Source organism: Papio anubis, chromosome 1, assembly GCF_008728515.1.
Source record: "Papio anubis isolate 15944 chromosome 1, Panubis1.0, whole genome shotgun sequence".
NCBI lineage: Eukaryota > Metazoa > Chordata > Mammalia > Primates > Cercopithecidae > Papio > Papio anubis.
The window spans coordinates 82,730,283-82,746,849 of record NC_044976.1 but is presented as its reverse complement, the minus strand read 5'-3'; the positions used below and the strand labels follow the sequence as shown (position 1 = coordinate 82,746,849).

The 16,567-nt window shown below is 41.1% G+C and overlaps 1 protein-coding gene across 7 annotated transcripts in view; it reads left to right on the top strand.

The window, feature by feature from the left end:
- LOC100998784 (uricase) overlaps positions 1-14,134 on the top strand; it is a 40,545-nt gene extending 26,411 nt beyond the window's left edge. For 3 of the 7 annotated variants that reach the window (XM_031650359.1, XM_003892119.3, XM_009211862.4), the window contains 4 exons: positions 7,035-7,221; positions 9,217-9,340; positions 11,385-11,468; positions 13,602-14,134. In XM_031650359.1, coding sequence (XP_031506219.1) covers positions 7,035-7,221; positions 9,217-9,340; positions 11,385-11,468; positions 13,602-13,676 — 470 coding nt within the window. In that variant the 3' untranslated portion in view covers positions 13,677-14,134. Of the gene's footprint in view, positions 1-7,034; positions 7,222-9,216; positions 9,341-11,384; positions 11,469-13,402; positions 13,512-13,579 lie in introns of those variants that run through there. The other 4 variants (XM_031650345.1, XM_031650357.1, XM_031650353.1 and 1 more) reach the window with 4 other exon arrangements.
- Positions 14,135-16,567: the final 2,433 nt, after the last annotated feature.

The window sequence follows — 16,567 nt, the reverse complement described above, 5'->3', positions numbered from 1 at the left end:
CCTTGAGATCAGAATGAATCATATTTGAATTTGAGCTCCACTACTTAATAACTTTGTGATTAAGAGCAAGGTTACTTATACTACATTGGTGGGTGGGTTTTAATTTGTAAAACAAGGATACCAGAGCCCACTTCAACAACTGTCCAGGGAAACAAAGGAGATAAATGCTAAATTTATTTTATTAAAGCATTTAGCATAGTACTGGGCACACCGGAAGATCTCCTTAAATAATAACTATAGTTATTGTTCAGAGTGACAACAGAGAACCAGAGAAGGTCTCTAATGGTCAGATTAGTATGTGCATGTTTTTGTTCCGAAACTCTGAACAAGGTATGGTGACAGGCTAGAGAAACAGGCAGTAGTGAGACATTTGGAGACTTCTTGCAAAGATGAAGTGATTGGGTCTAAACTAAAGCAGTAGAAATAGAGCTGGAGGGACTGAGAGGTTGTAGGAAACATTATGTGAGACATTTTTGAAGTGTAATCAATTGGTCTTAGTGGTTGAGTAGGGATGAAAGATTGGAGAGAAAGAGGAGTTAAAATTGACCCTAATGTGGGAGGACTGGACAACTGACTAAAGAGATTACACACAGGGGAAGTTTTCAGGTGGGAAGCTGGTGAATGTGGGACCATGTGATGGAGATAGATTTGGGGCACATCAGCAGATTGGTGGCAGGTGAAGCCACAGCAGATAGGGGGTAGGTAAAGCCATAGGGAAGAAGGAGACCGTTCCAGAAAAACATACAAAGTGAGAAGAGTTTGAAAGAGGAGATGGCCTGAGAAAAATTCCCCACTGTAAGGGTTGGGCAGTTTAAAAACTCAGACAGAAGAATGTTTAGAGAGATAGAAGGAAGATGAGGGATGATAGTGTCATGGAAGCAGAAGAAAAAGACATTTCAGGAAATTAGGGATTTCTGAGTTACTGAGGAACCAAGATGCATAGCAAATAGGCCCATATGCAGTGGCTCAGCACTAGAAGTTTACTTCTTTTTGTAGAAGTCCAGTTCAGTGTCTATGTGTGGGGTTAAGGGGGTCAGGTGGATGCTGTGCTCCATGAAGTTCTTCAGGAACCCAGGTTAGTGGCAGCTTTATATTTTTAATCCTTCCTTTTTGGTGTCATCTTGAGAATAGACCCCCATACCAGACAGCCAAAGAAAGAGCTTGGAGGAGCCAAAGGAGGGGCGAAGTCCCTGACGCATAAACAGCATGGATCATTTCTACTGGAGAGAGCTCAGTCACATAGTCACACCTCACTGCAAGGGACACTGCAAAATGTCATCTAGCTGAGTGCCAGGAGGAAGATCAAGTAGATTTCGCCTCTGCCACAGGAGATTTAAGAAGTTGGGGTTCTGAGAGGACTGATGAGAAACTATGTTGTCAATAAATAGGCGTCACTGGTGACTTCCCAGAATACTTTTAGTAGAGCCATGGAGGTGGAAGTCAAGTGGCCAAGTATAGGGCTCTGCTGATCACAAAAGGAAAATGGACTTCTCTTTATATCCCGTTCTTTCCAGGAATGACCAAGAGTTGCTATCAGCTTGAATTCTAATCACCTGGCTGCAGCTGAGTGGAAAAACTAGCCACCATAATCAGGTTAAAACTTTTTCTTTCTGCAGAAAGATACAAAGCTTCAGGGTATTGAGATCATTGTGGCAGTGTTTCCAGAAGCTCCAGCTTGACTCATCTAGAGTCCAGCCTCCAACTCCCCCTCTGATTTCATGCAGGGCTGGCAGGGATTGGGGTAGCGGAAGAGACATCTGTTGCCTTAAGTGTATACAGGTATGTGTGTACACATGTATATGGGTGTGTGTATCTTTCAGTGTTGGGTGTATGAAGATGACATTTCTACTCTGTCCCTCTTCGGAGAGTAGGGATGTATGCTCTTTTGGTAGCAAAGTTTAGTTCTTTATTTGCTTATTATCCAAGAGCTGAAACTGTAGGAATCGTAATGTGAGAGAATGTTACAATCATTATCCTAAGAAATGCCCTTGTAAAGGCTTAACTAAAGAAAATAGTAATTATATTATACACACACCACTCACAAATTCACATGGTGAAGGCTGTTGTTACAAACACCTGAGTAGTGCTTTGGTGGGGGACTGGCTAGAATGGTAAGACTTCTGCCCCCTCAAACACATGTGCTTAATCACATGTTCAGTCATGCCACTCCCAAAGGGACTCTTCCCAGGAGGAGGTGTGACTGGGTGTCTCCCGATGGACTATATTCATTCTTACACAGCAAATGAACAAACATTTCTAGAAATCCTACTGAACCTCAAGCACCACTTTAAGCCCTGGGAATTGCTCTAAAACTCCCATTACACTGTTTCTTCCTAGTGGATCTTTTACAGCTCCATCACTAGGCTGTATTTTAGTTGTTTCAAAGCCTGCTGATTCCACAGGAGAATCTGGAAGACAGAAATAAATTTGTTTGCCCAGAGGATTGAGGGCTGGTGTTATGTTTGTGACTTCTCAAGCCCTGAGAGGAGAACTAGGCCCTAGGTGTATGATGCAGGCTGTTGGTTTAGGTATCATATGGCATCGAATCTTCGGAACTCTTTCTGTCATTTATCAGTGAGAAACTACAAGCTTAACGGAGCTTTAAGTCATTGGTATGATCGAGTCACTAATTTGAACTAAATCGACCCCCAAACCTCTGCACTATTTGAATTATAACTCACAATTTCTTCAGCACCGAATTTCTCCCATTTGATGCTAATTATGAAATTCAGCTAAAGCATGGCTAAATAGAGGAATGGAAGATGGAAAAGAGACCTCAAATACTAGACTGTGTCTTCTGGTAGTGAAAAATACTTCCTATATATCTATTGACATGAAGGGTAGTGAGGGTAGGGGGATGGTTGTAAGGAAGGCAGCTGATGAAATCCATCCTGGAGGAGAACACATTTAAGAGGTGACAAGATGGGCAGATGGAAGAAGTGAGATGGGAGAAGTGGGAGATCCAGGACAGAGATGGCTACTGCCAAGAAGTCTGTTTATGTCCTTCTGATATCAAGACTAAAGTGCTCTTCGGTTCCTTTGTAAGAAAAATTCTTGGCAGATTTGTGGTCTTTAAAAATCTTCTTGATCATCACCTGGTTGTACAAAAGCCCAGTTAATTTCCTACCATCGGGATGATGTCATCTCTTTCCATCCAGAATTGCACAGAGGGAGCTTTCACTCTCCCTGCATGAGGTAAATGGACTCTCCAAGGCAAATATTTAATCGATCTTTACTTTTTCTAGCACTTTACAAGTTTGAGATTTTCTACTAGAATGATTTAATATGGTTTTAAAATATCTGCCTTTCAGCTATTTGTGTCCTTTTTGGAGGTGTTAAATGTGGAAGCAATTATCCTCTTATGACAAGATCTTTTTCTTGGCTCAATAAAGCTTTGTGCTTTGTGACACCTGATGCGTAGGTAAGGAATTGGGCTTATTTTCTATTAATTCGCAGTGAGTTTCTTTCCCTTAGATAGCTAAAGGGTAGGATGTATGATTCTCTGAGAGATAAGCCACAATCTGCTAAGTGTGTAGGAGGACACTAAAAGCTAGAAAAGATTATGTTCTAGCAAAGTGAAATGTGAAAAATCTTTCTTTTGCATTACTCCATAACCATGGCAGAAAAACAAAACAAAACAAAAAAAGCTGATTAAGTGATTTCATGGGGCGTAACCTAGAAAAGGACAGTTTTTGAATTACTACTTGTTAGTCTAAATGGGAATCGTTTTTAGAGGGTGTGAGGCATCATATTTTTAGTTGATGGGCCCATGATTTTGAAAGCCTCAGGTTCTTACCAATGTTCAGAAAGCTGGGGCACTGCCAACAGAGAAGATAAAATAAGCTCTCTGATTTCATCCAGCATGTCTGATGTGTGCCAGGGAAAAATTCTTTTAACATTCAGAGAGAATCATTTTTGTTGTTGTTGTTGTTTTTAATAGAATGATGAGAGCATCAGAGTAGCTGGTTTGTGTTCTGCCAAAACTGTGGCAATAGTTAATTGTCTTGGGGAACATGAGACATTTTATTCTGTGTGAAACTGATGCCAAAACACATTTTAAAAATACAACTGCTTTCTCCATTTTTAGATTACAGTGAGAAAGCAGATCATTTCAAAGTGGCCTAGTAGGACTGACACTCCCTTAAGGTCAATAAATCTTATCCTAGGGCTGGAGATGGATAGGACGGCACCTTAGAAGTAGTTTTCAGAACCCAGTAAGACTTTGTGAAACGTGGGAAATATTTATAAGTTGTCGAAGTCACCGTGAAAAAGTCAATTATGGCAAAATCATCATCATCACATTTGTAGGGCATTTATGTAGGTCAGCCATTCTACTAAGTCCTTTAGTGCATTCTCTTAGACATGTGGCAGCTGTAGGAAATAGGTATGATTATCGTCTCCATTTTACAGATGACAAAATCAAGTAGAGAGAGGGTAAAAAAATTCCCTCAGGAGCATGGAGGTCATAAAAATGGGGGTTGAGGATGCAGGGAGAGCACTGGGATTTGAGTTCTAGGAATCTGAGTCTCAAAGCCGTCGATTCAACCACTATGCAACATTGCATCCAGGAATCCTTTTACGGTTAACACCATTGGACGAGCCAAAGTTTGACTGGCTCACACAGATGCCAGCAGTCAAGGCCAGATGAATAGGAAGAAAACAATGTAGATAAAGGTTGTCTTTGGTTCTTTTTCGCCTTCTTTTTATTCTCCTGCAAGGGTTTCATTTTAACCCCACTCCTGACTGCAAACCCATGTTTCATTTCTATAGGATTTTGTTTTCTAGAAAGGCTTACCATGGGAAGTAGATTATCATAGTACCTTACAAAGGCTTAATGAGTCACTCCCTTAAGGGATATTTATTTGCATTTCAATAGGAAATGTTTAAGGAATACAAAGGTTTTTAGATACCCAGGAGCCAACTCTAAAAAGTGATTATTCAATCTCAATTTCTGGCCAATGGAGATAGTCTTTTTCAGGCAGGGTGCTCTATCTGAGGTCCTTAAAGCCACTGTGGATAGGAGGTGGCAACCTTGTCTCCTGGAAAGGCCACTTATAGAACACAAATGGGGAAAGGGTCAAAGGAAGGAGGAACCATTGCATAGATTGGAAGTGATCCAAAAAGCGGAAGAAAAGCATGGGATCTCATAATGTGGTGCTGAGTTTAAACTCCACCTCTGACAGTTTCTAGCCATGTGACTATGGGCAAATGATTAAAAGTCACATTAAAATACTTGCTTTATAGAGTTTTGGGAACTAAGTAAGATAAAGACTGAAACTGCAGCAACCAAAGGTACGTCTACAGAGAGGAGTTTCTTAGCCAAGGTTAATACCCTTCCTTTCACGCCCTGCCACACTGTGTGTGAGTTGGAGGGGACCAGGAAGGGAAATGGTAAAGTTTGCTGGGGCTGAACTGTCTAGTAAAGAAAGATACTAAGTTGTGCAATACTTAATCCTTGACATGAATCAATCTTGCTAAACTCATTCATTCATTCAACAGATACTTATTGATTGTTTCTGTAGTTCTACTGGGTTTGAGGCTCACACTCACTGCATGTAACAATGTTGATTTTGTGAGATCATGACTTTATACATTTAGAATCCGATAAGCTCAGCCAGCTGAAGGCATTAAGGCATTGCTGGTATCTTTCTCTTGCTCCTTCTTCAGATGTAGCTTCCAGTAAGTACTTCAGAAAGTTAAACAAGGATGATTTCCTGTTTCACTGCATTATCCTGGGACATTCTGCACAGAATATCTTCTTTAATCAGTACATATCTGATTAAATGTTTTATCTGATAGGTGTATACTGAAGCATGGAAAATAGAGAAATGTAGACTTTATTTACCTACTTTTGAAACTCCACAGCTCCTGAGTTAACTGTAGCAATGGAAACCACATAGGTGATGTAAACCATTGCATTTTTAAGCACTTCCTTGGATTTTAATTGAGGATCATGAGTTATATTCTTGTTCTTCAACTAAGACCATGTGTGTAATGATACCTGACACCTCTGGCTCTTGATTTTTAGATTAAACATACCAAAAAGAATAGATATTGGTCGGAACTAACAAAGAGACTGAAAAAAAGGTTTTTTAAATAATCATGCCATGGCACTTTGCTATTAGGGTTTGTCAAGTGCTCCCTGAATGTCCCCAATTCTTGCCAGCCTGTGCAGACAAATAATGTCATAGTAATGTTAATACTGTTCTTTTTTAGATGACACCTGTCACTCTTCCACCTGCCCCATTACCTTATGAAGGGGCAGTAGAGACAGAAGGAGAGCCATATCATCCCTTCCATTGTTTTCAACTCCCCCCTCTCTCCCTCAGGTACCCATGAAACAACTTTGTCCCTTCTCCTTCAGCAGAAAAAACAAAAGCCTTTATAGATATCAACTTAGGCAGATCTATCCCTTGTGAGTCACCAGCTCCATCTTCCCTGTCTTATTTAGGCTCAGCCAGGCCCACGCTGCTACCCATTTATGAAGCTGCCTGGTTTTGCTGAGCTGATAACCATAAGGCAACTGGGATGCCATCACAGCCTAGTGGAGATTGGGATCATCAGCTACTGTAGCTGATCAGCATGAGCACTACCCCCAGTAAAGGGATCACAGTAGCAGGTAGAGGAATGGCTCTTAAGGACCTTATTAACACATTCCAGCATGATCACCTGTAGGAGGAGATGGAACTCAAAATACATGAGGTGAGTTGGCCAAGAAGACACTCCCGCATGTAGTTGAAAGGAATGTATTCATTTCTGTGACCTTCAATACACAATGGAGTTTAATCTTAGACCTTCAGATTTTCTAGGGCAAGACAGGGCAGGGAGTCATGGAATCCGGATGGAAGCAAAGGCACACTATCCTCTTCACTGGGACTTCAGAGGAAGTAGGATGACAGAAAACATGGGCGGTGATGTAGTTTTTGTACAGAATGTGTCATGTTTTAATGACCAGGATCCTCTGTGCTAGGTATCAGCAGCAAGGCACTGTTTGTTTATGACCTCTGCCACTCCTGACTTTCTACTTGAAACAGGACCCCCCGTCATTCATTCTGGAATCAAAGACCTCAAGGTCTTGAAAACAACACAGTCTGGATTTGAAGGTTTCATCAAGGACCAGTTCACCACCCTCCCTGAGGTGAAGGACCGATGCTTTGCCACCCAAGTGTACTGCAAGTGGCGCTACCACCAGTGCAGGGATGTGGACTTCGAGGCTACCTGGTATGAACATGTGCATGTCGTGTCTGCCCTTGTCCCAGGGGCCCAGACTTCATAGAATCTTAGAATGTAAAAGAGAAACTTAGAGGCTATTCAACTCAACCTCCCACTATTCAGAAATCCCTTCTGTTTATTCAATTTATTAAATTGGTGGTTCTTAAACATGCCTGTGCATCAGAATCACACAGAATCAGAAAACGAAGCTTGCTGGGCCCACCCCCAGAGATTCTGATTCTGTAGGACTGAGGTGGGGTGCAAGAACATGCATTTCTTGCAAACTCCCAGGGGATGCAGATGCCACTGGACCAGGGACCACACTTGAAGAAACACTGCATCAAATGAAGAGAATATCTGGCCTTACTACCTCATAGTGATGCAGGGAAAGCTAAACGAGGGTGACCACTTGTTCCAGTTTGTCAGGGACTTCCTGGTTTTAACACGGAAAGTCCCATGTCTCAGGAAACCTCTTGGTTCTGGGCAAACTGGGATAATTGGTCAATCTAGGCTAAACTCAAAATGATATGATGTTCACAAAAGCATTTTATAAGCATTAAATTCCTTAAAAATATTGTCAACTGAAATAACAAACAGAGAGATTCTCAAAGATAATGAATTTATTTAGGAACACACAGGAAATCTGGAAATTTGTGGGCTGGCTGCAGGAAACATAGGTGTATCCTAAGAGGTTGAGGCAAGGGGAAGCTTTTAAAAGCAAAAGGAAAATGTGTACGTAATTTGTTTTGAGACAAAGAGAACACTGGTTACAGTGGCTATAATGGGAGTTAACGCCAGCTTATTAGTGGAGACCGTGTCAGGCAAGTGTTCTTGTACATCCGGCTAGCTGTCCTTGTGACTCACGTCGCGAGCCGCTGTTTGAAAAGTCCTTGGCAAAATTCTTGTTACAGGCATATGTACATAAGAGCCCTTCAGAGAGTCTTTGCAATAGTTCTTACAGGCATCTGTGCATGAGGGCCCTCCCTCAGCTTCCTGGCTCTATTTATTTATTTATTTAGTGTCTGACACAAGTGACTCCATTTTGATTCTGATAACTCACAATATGGTATGATTATTATTATACCCTGACAGGGAGTAATTAGACCTCTCGACTTTCAGAACTTGCTTTTTGATTAGGTATCTCATTCCTTTGCTAAAGCTCTGTAGAAATTTCTACCCTATCATAAACTAGAATCCGCATGCATACCCTTCCCCCATCACCCACTCCCACAGCATTCCCTCCCACTGGTGTAGTTTTTCTCTGCTTCTTTTATTATGTGATAGGTTTTTAAATGCATGATGAGAACGTCACCTCAGTCTTCCTTCCTTTTTACTTCAAGTGCTCTCCATGGGCAGCAGCCTGATGTATTTATGTTGAAAAGAGCATGAAATTGAACATGCCAGAGGCAGGATAGTACTGTAGGCTGGGCCTCCTACCAAAGAGAGGGACTTAGAGCAGATCATGTAACTTTTAAGCTCAGGTTCTTCTTCTCTAATTGGGGATAATAATAGTACCTACTTCAGCTATATTGAGAGAATTCAATGACATCATCACATAAAATGCTTAGCACAGAAAAATCTGTCTAATCTAAAAACACAGAGGCTGGCACAGAGTAAACCCCCAAATGTAAAAATTCAATGAGCCAGCCAAGCAGAGCAGCAAGATGGTAAGAATACTTGGGAGTCTTCTTCTTAGGTTCTTCGAACATGACAGGAAATTTACCCTAAAATGCCCACCGGGCCCTGGTGCCAAACTATGAAGACAGTCTAGTGATGCTCAATATGTTTGTTGAATGGTGTGTGTGTGTGTGTGTGTGTGTGTGTGTGTGTGTATAGGGGAATGGGAAGTGAGGTGTTTTGTTTTTGGCATTACAAGATACTAATCTTTTCTAAAAACATCAATAACATTGTTTTCTGGGGGACAGATAGGTCACTGCTTCTTAGCTTCCTAATACATTCCTAAAATTCCTTTCAGGATCCTCAGTGACCTTCTCTGTGTTTTAGGGGCACCATTCGGGACCTTGTCCTGGAGAAATTTGCTGGGCCCTATGACAAAGGCGAGTACTCACCCTCTGTGCAGAAGACCCTCTATGATATCCAGGTGCTCTCCCTGAGCCGAGTTCCTGAGGTATGTTCTGTCAGTTGCCATTCTGAGGATTGGGAGAACGTGTGTCTTCTGTCAGCTCTGAGAAAGAGTTGAGAGTTAAAATAAGAAAGTGGAAGACACATGAAAAATGACATCTGTTGTTGTTCAAAAGCTTGTTATAGCAAGTGAGAAGAGAGCAAAAATGGAAAAATCTGTCTAACCTGAAAACACAGGCCACGGTTGTAGTCCTTGAGTTTTGTTGAAAATTGTTTGAGTCCCTTCAGCCTGCCACTGATTTAAGCCTCATATTCAGGACACTTGAATGACTTGAGAGAGAGGGGAAATTAGACAAAGGTTATGTGTTTCAGGAAAACCAGACAATGAAAGATAGATGTAGAGAGATTTCATCCATCCATCCATCCATCCATCCATCCATCCATCCATCTGTCCATCTACCTACTTCCCCACCCGCCCATTCATTCATTCATTTATTGAATGGTGATTATGTCTCTGGCAGCACATGAAGGATACAAAGATGAATTAGATATAGTCACTACCCTCAAAGAGCTCATCATTCAGTGAACAAACAAAATAAGTAAACTAACAATTCAATAGAGAAAAGAGTATTATGAAAGTACAGAGCAAAGCAGCTAACTCAGGTATAGGAGATGGGTTCAGCCAGGTTTTCTAGAGGGAAGGATGTTTGATTTGAGTCTAGAGGTTATCTGAGTTTACTCTCAAGGGTGAGGGAGTAGGGTAGGTATGGAGACAAGAAATAGCATGATACAATTGTTTACTGTTGAGGGTCTACCACGTGTGAATGGATATATATGAATGAATTATAGTCACTCCATATAGAAATGAGGCAGGAACTACAGGAGCCAGTCAAGAGGGCCTTTTTAGGCTTATTTATAGAGTCTGTACCTTATCCTGAAGGCTTCCGGGAGCCACCAAGGGGTTTAAGCAGGATGTTTTGTGCCAGATTTGTACTCTAGAAAAATCACTGTGACAGAAGTGTGATGAATGAAAAGGTTGATGGACCATAGGCAAGGAGACATGTTGGGATCTATTTCAGAATCTTGCAAAGAGAGTCTGGGCCATGGTGGGGCTGGAGAGGAGGAGTACCATCCTTAGACCTGGACAAGAGAGACTCCGGCCATGGCTCAGCATTTTACAGGCCCCGTTAAGGCCTTCCTCTGGCTATGCCTCCCTGCACTGAGTGAACAATCAGTGGGGCCACAGCAACGTACCCTGCAGAGGCCCAATGCATTCCCCAGAATTTCCTGTCCAAATAGCCGTGAGACTACTTCTGGAACCTGGGCAAATCTCTTCTCGAGATCTGTCTTCCAGAGGGCGAATCGTGCTATTGGTGTTCACACTTAGGCCTGAGAGTAGGCAAAGGGGCAGATGTTTGCAGGAGGTATGGATGGCGCTTGACATGCAAGCTGGAGTGTCTACCCCTGTGAGTCCAAGAGAGAAGGTGGGATGGGCCAGGGGCAAGGGGCTGGCTCTTCCCATGCTGCCATGCCCCAGCATGGTACTCCAAGAAGTTAGAGAATTTTAAATTAATACCTGGCCTTCCAGGTTGTTATGAAGGGTATATTTGTCAAGTTAGAAGAGTAGAACATATTTCACTCAAAAAATTTTAGCTTGATTAATAAAACTTTAAAATCTTTATACATTTGGTATGTGGGTCTCCAATTATACTCTTACTGCAGGGCCTATAAATGTTAGGTACAGGCCTGAAAGGTGGGAGTGGAATGAGGAGGAATTTAGAATGTTGACTGGCCAGTACCTGGAGGCCAGTTGGATGTCGAAGAGGTCTCCCACATTTCTAACCTGAGGAGCCCCTTCTTTTCAGAGAAACAGATGTTGTACACTGAGGGGAGAAGAGTAGGCCCACCATCTAATCACAGAACTAGTAGGAGAGAACAATGTCGGGCAGTGGAGGTACATCAGAGGGTGTCTCCAAGTCAGAGAGAGAACCTGAGTAATGGGTGCAAGGGTAGGGGAGGTGAGGGTGGCTGGAGTGACAGAGATGGAGGCTCGCAGCTCCTAATGTGATGCATGCCACTGTGGATTCCAGATAGAAGATATGGAAATCAGCCTGCCAAACATTCACTACTTCAATATAGACATGTCCAAAATGGGTCTGATCAACAAGGAAGAGGTAAGAGAACTTTAAATATATTTAAAGCACATCTCTGTCCCATCCCCTTCTGCCCCTTTTATAAGCCTGGGATGATAGTGTCACCGAATAAAACTCTTAGCAACTGTTGCTTTGGGGAATATTTATAGTTGCCAGTGATTACAGCCCTCTTCAATTCTGGGCCTTTCAATGCCTGAGGTTGGAGTGCCCTCGAAGTGGATGAATAATTATAGAAGGTTGGTAGTCCAAGAGAGAAAGACAGAGAAGGAACAGAGTGTGCCCAAGGAAACAACTCTGAGATCTGCTTCTCCAAAAAGTGCCATACAAGGACACAGCTTCATTATTCTCCATCATGAGGCAATGAGGAGAAAAAAAGATTCTATTTTTCACTTTCTTCCATCATTCCTACCTTTTGATTAACTAGTCAGTTCAGTGGCATAAAATACACATAGGAAAACATGAAAGAGTATTTATGTTTCTAATTGCAATTACAGAAGGTAAAGTGCAGAAATTAATTTTTTGAAAAGAACCCTTTGTCTTGGAAAAAGCATTTCTCCTGCTTTTTTTTTTTAAGCCATGGCAGAATGTTAAACCACTCAGTGTGTCTGATTAGACAGCCTGAAGTCCTGACTGGTGGGCTGGTGTGGTCAGTTCTTGGGAGATCAGAACCATTCTTCCCTCTTGGACCACATTCAGAATAAGATTTCTCAATTTGCTGCAGCTTCCCACACATTTCTATTATCTAGAAAACATTATTTTGAGTAACTTCTTTTAGTATGTGTTGGGGAGTAAGATAGGGAAGCAGCCATCTATTAGCATGGCTCTGCTCTAGTAGACTTATATCCTTTGGTGGATAAGCGCTAATGAAGGGGGTCTTCAGAAGGTCCCACATTCTGTACCTGCTGGCCCAGAAGCCTCATAATCCTTCGGGCCAGGTACCTCCTTTCTGTTTTGCGAGTAATGTGGGTGGCCTCTAGCAGGCTTTGACCACCATCAGCTGCAGGTGGAGGCTGGGGGAGTCACATCTGGAAACAAAGGTCATGCTTAGGTGCCCACATAGGTGATCTAGAGTTCTGAGTTGCTGAGGAGAGCAACCTTGGTCCCACATGTTGTACATCCAGCCACAAAGAGAGGCAGCACTATTTACTTTAGAGGAAGGAAAGGATATGGCTACCAGAATGTCATTCATTAGAATGTAAAGTCTTTTTAAAGCTTTCTAAAGGGCAGAAGAGGGACCTGAAAGTAATCCTGGCCAAGTCCACCAGAGGCTAAACAAATGGACCCTAAATAGAAAAAAGGATCAGGTGTCATGGCTGGAGCAGTGCTTAGCTCAGAACCCCAGGCAGAGAGAGGAGGCCTCCTGAGGGCCCCCGACACCTCAGGTCTGCACTAATCCCAGCGTGCTGGGGGCCACGCCCACAGGGTTCTTCCCTCTAGGAAGTCAGACTCGCAGCTCCCTCGTGGAGCCCAGCTGGGGACTTGGAGTCAGGAAGGCCTGAGTTCCTTTGGGTCAGGGCTCTACATAAAGGCACCTGAGTGGCTGAACAAGCTGTCCTTGTGTCTGAACTTTGAGGATGGCTGGAGTCACTCTTGGACTCTCACCCAGCAGGTATGTACAAAGTGAACATAACACATGAGAAACAGGAAGTTGGACAAATTGACACCAGCAGAGAAGTGACAAATGACAGGGTGGGAAGGTGGAAGAACTCTAAAAGCACTGCTATCTGGAGGCACTTAGAATTTAGAATTCTATAATTTAGAATTGAGTGAACAACCCTGCAGACCTCAGACATTTCTGAGGGCATGGTGATCTTACAGCATTGGACAATGACTCATGGTCAAAGTGAGTCACCAAGGAAAGGTCAATTGTGCTCAATACACTGCATTTACAAAGCAGGGATATGGAATGCATTTTTAGAAACATTTATATCTCAATGATTAACATTTTTCAAAAGCTTTTAAATTTTCTAGAAAATTGACTCATCTCTCAACTATTGCCAGAATAATAAGGCATTACCATGCTTGAAGTAACTTTAATGGAGGACATATACATTTTCCTGTTTAGTAAGTTGTTTTTGTTTTTAATATTGAGTCATAGAAAGGAGGAGAGAGCTATTTTAATGTCCCTTAAGTTACCATGTGGTTTTTCTACAGGTCTTGCTGCCATTAGACAATCCATATGGAAAAATTACTGGTACAGTCAAGAGGAAGTTGTCTTCAAGACTGTGACATTGTGGCCACCCATAGGAGTCCACTCTCAGCTGAGGAATTCCTTAAGTCATTTGTGATGCTGGAGATGATAGCATGTAGCCATGTAAAATTTCACACTAGTATATTGATTTATAGTGTTCACTTTCCTCCAATATGAAACAATTTATTTCTTCTACACTTGGCTCAGCAAGGCATTCTGTGGATTACCTTATTAGTAATTATAACATGCTTTATGGCTATAGTTTACTTTAAAATGCTGAGCAGTATTAGGACAGTTATAAATCAATATTTCTTTTTGGTTGTCTTATGCCTTCGTATCTTAGAGAAGCTTTAGAATCAATTCATTAAGAAAATAATCATTAATGGGTGTGTCACATCAATTAATTTGTGCACAGTTTTAAGAAACAAATAATGTTTTCATCTTACTGATGCTTCTAAGTAATGCAGAAAATGAAATAAAATTATATTGAAAAATATCACCGTTGTTACTTCATTTGACTGAATATTTGATTTTAAGAATGCTCTAGCATATATATCATTGATTATTTGTTTCCACTCTGATGGTACTTCTGTGATCTTAAGGTATTGATTTTAAACTTTTTCAATCCTTAAAGAATATTTAATACATATGAGGGTACTGAAAACGAGTATAAATTGTTTCTCTTTGAATAATGCATCCATTATATGCATGAAATGTCACATTTAATAAATGTTAAGACAATATACAGATGGGTGGATGTACATTTAGAAAGAAGACCAGAGAGTATATATGTGAAAATATCAGCAATGACAATTTCTGGATGATGGGATTATGAGTGATTTTTATTTTTCACCACGTACTTTTCTGAATCTTTCAAATATGAACAATTATTCCTTTTATAATCAGAGAAACAAATATAGTTGATGATTTAAAGATGCGTACAGATTTGAAGGCTGGTTATATCAATTGACTAACACTACCATTCTATACATATAATAAAACTTCACAAATTACAACTTTAGAAACCCATGATGAAAACCTGTCCACATGAACATTCTGGGTAACCTCTTCCATTTAAAAAAATCTTCATTTAAAAGATAAAATCAAATCTTCATTTTTAAGAATTGCGTACATATGAGCCCTTAGTATTATTTGTTAATAAGACTTCATTTACCTTTATACTACTACTACTTAAGGTTGCATGGTATAGTGGTTAATTGCACAAACTCATTTAAATCCTGGCTCCACCTCTCAGTAAGTATAAGACCAGTTTCTTCATCTGTAAAATGGAGGTGAAAAGAGAATCTACCTCATAGGTCTTTTGAGGATCAAATGGGTTAATGCTTGTAAAGTGCTATGGTAGTATTTGGCCTGACACAGAAATTTCTATATATGTGTTTGTTGAATGTAATAAATGCCTGCCTTCTTTTCATTTGTTATTAGGCCCACATAGAAAAGCCATCATTGGCCTCTGGGTCAGGCAACAGATGGGAGGTGTTGAGAGCAGCAAACCCTACAAGATGCTGGAGGCCATTCACAAGCAAGTGCCTGTTTGGAAAATAACGTGGGATAAGAGCAATGAGATAATTTGATGAGGAAAGTGTTGTGCTACATTGAATACTCATGTCACAAAATGTGCTTCTACATTATGTAACTTACATGGTCAAATGACTGGTACATTTTATTCCTCTGCTAATTTGTTAATTCTGTTCCAAGAGGAAAGAGTCTAACATGACTTTTCAAAAACAAAAAACAAAACAAAACAAAACCCCCAACTTAATTAGGCCTTTCTTACTTGATGTTCCCTTACTCTTGTAAGTTTTAGAAACACTGTATTTGCTTCAGAGAAGAAACCCATGTTAGTGCAGAATCCTTAGAAATTGTGGCCCATTTATACATATGTGCATTTTGCTTCTCCTGAGCTCTTAGCACATTTACTGCGATAGATTGCAAATGAGCTATTGGATGTTATATCCCAGGTGTGTGGCGGAAAAGCCTGTAGTATGTGAAATTTTCAAGGACCAAGTTCCTGTTTTGTGAAAGATGTTTCCTTCTTAGAATTGTGAACGATGGGGCTGAAAGCCAGCTTTGAGTTTCACCCGTTCCTTTCAGTTTGGCAGAGGGGCAGGCAGAACTGAACTGTAAACACCTGTGAGGTAATTTGTTTTAAAAACACTTCATGATTTTGCTAGGAAGGCTCCAGGGATTCAGTTCCAGTTCTCTGGGAAGCAGAGTTGCCCTTGCAACACTCTCCTCTCTCCTTACTCTCTCTCTCTGCTTACCCCAACCCTATCTTAAGTACTTTCATGGAGGAATCGTGCAGGTGGTTCCAAGCCCACGTGCTGCTGGGGAGGCAGTTTCCATGGCATTCAGTGGAGCGGGCTGTCATGTGGGGCTTGTGGTTTTGGCAGCCAAGATTCTGCCTAAGGTTTGTTTCATATTCTTTAAATTTCATCTCATAATTTTCATAGTGACAGACTCAGAAAATATATATCCTTCCTTTTCCTTTTTAGAGTCAGACTTAAGTTCATACCATTCCTTATTTTTAGACACCAATGTTTTCCCTCTCTTTTTTCTACCCCAATATAGAAGCATAATAAGTCTTTTGAGACAACATTTTACTGATTTGTCATTGTAATAGAATTTACCTTCTTCAATCACCTGCAGATTTTAACTAGAGAAATTTGAACTTTTTCCTAACCTCTTTATACTTTGTCCAGAAGGAGCATTTCCTTTCCTCCAGACTCTGAGGTGTGTGGAGTTGGCCCTTTGCAGTTGCCTTTGCTAGACCTTTACAACTTCTGCTTTCTTCTCTGCACTCTTGAGGAAGCCAAAGCTTCTTCCCAAAGAGATGAAGCCTTCTAACCAGACACACAGGATCCTTCCAGCTTCCACATACTTGAAACTTATTCTCTGTATGTTTCACAGT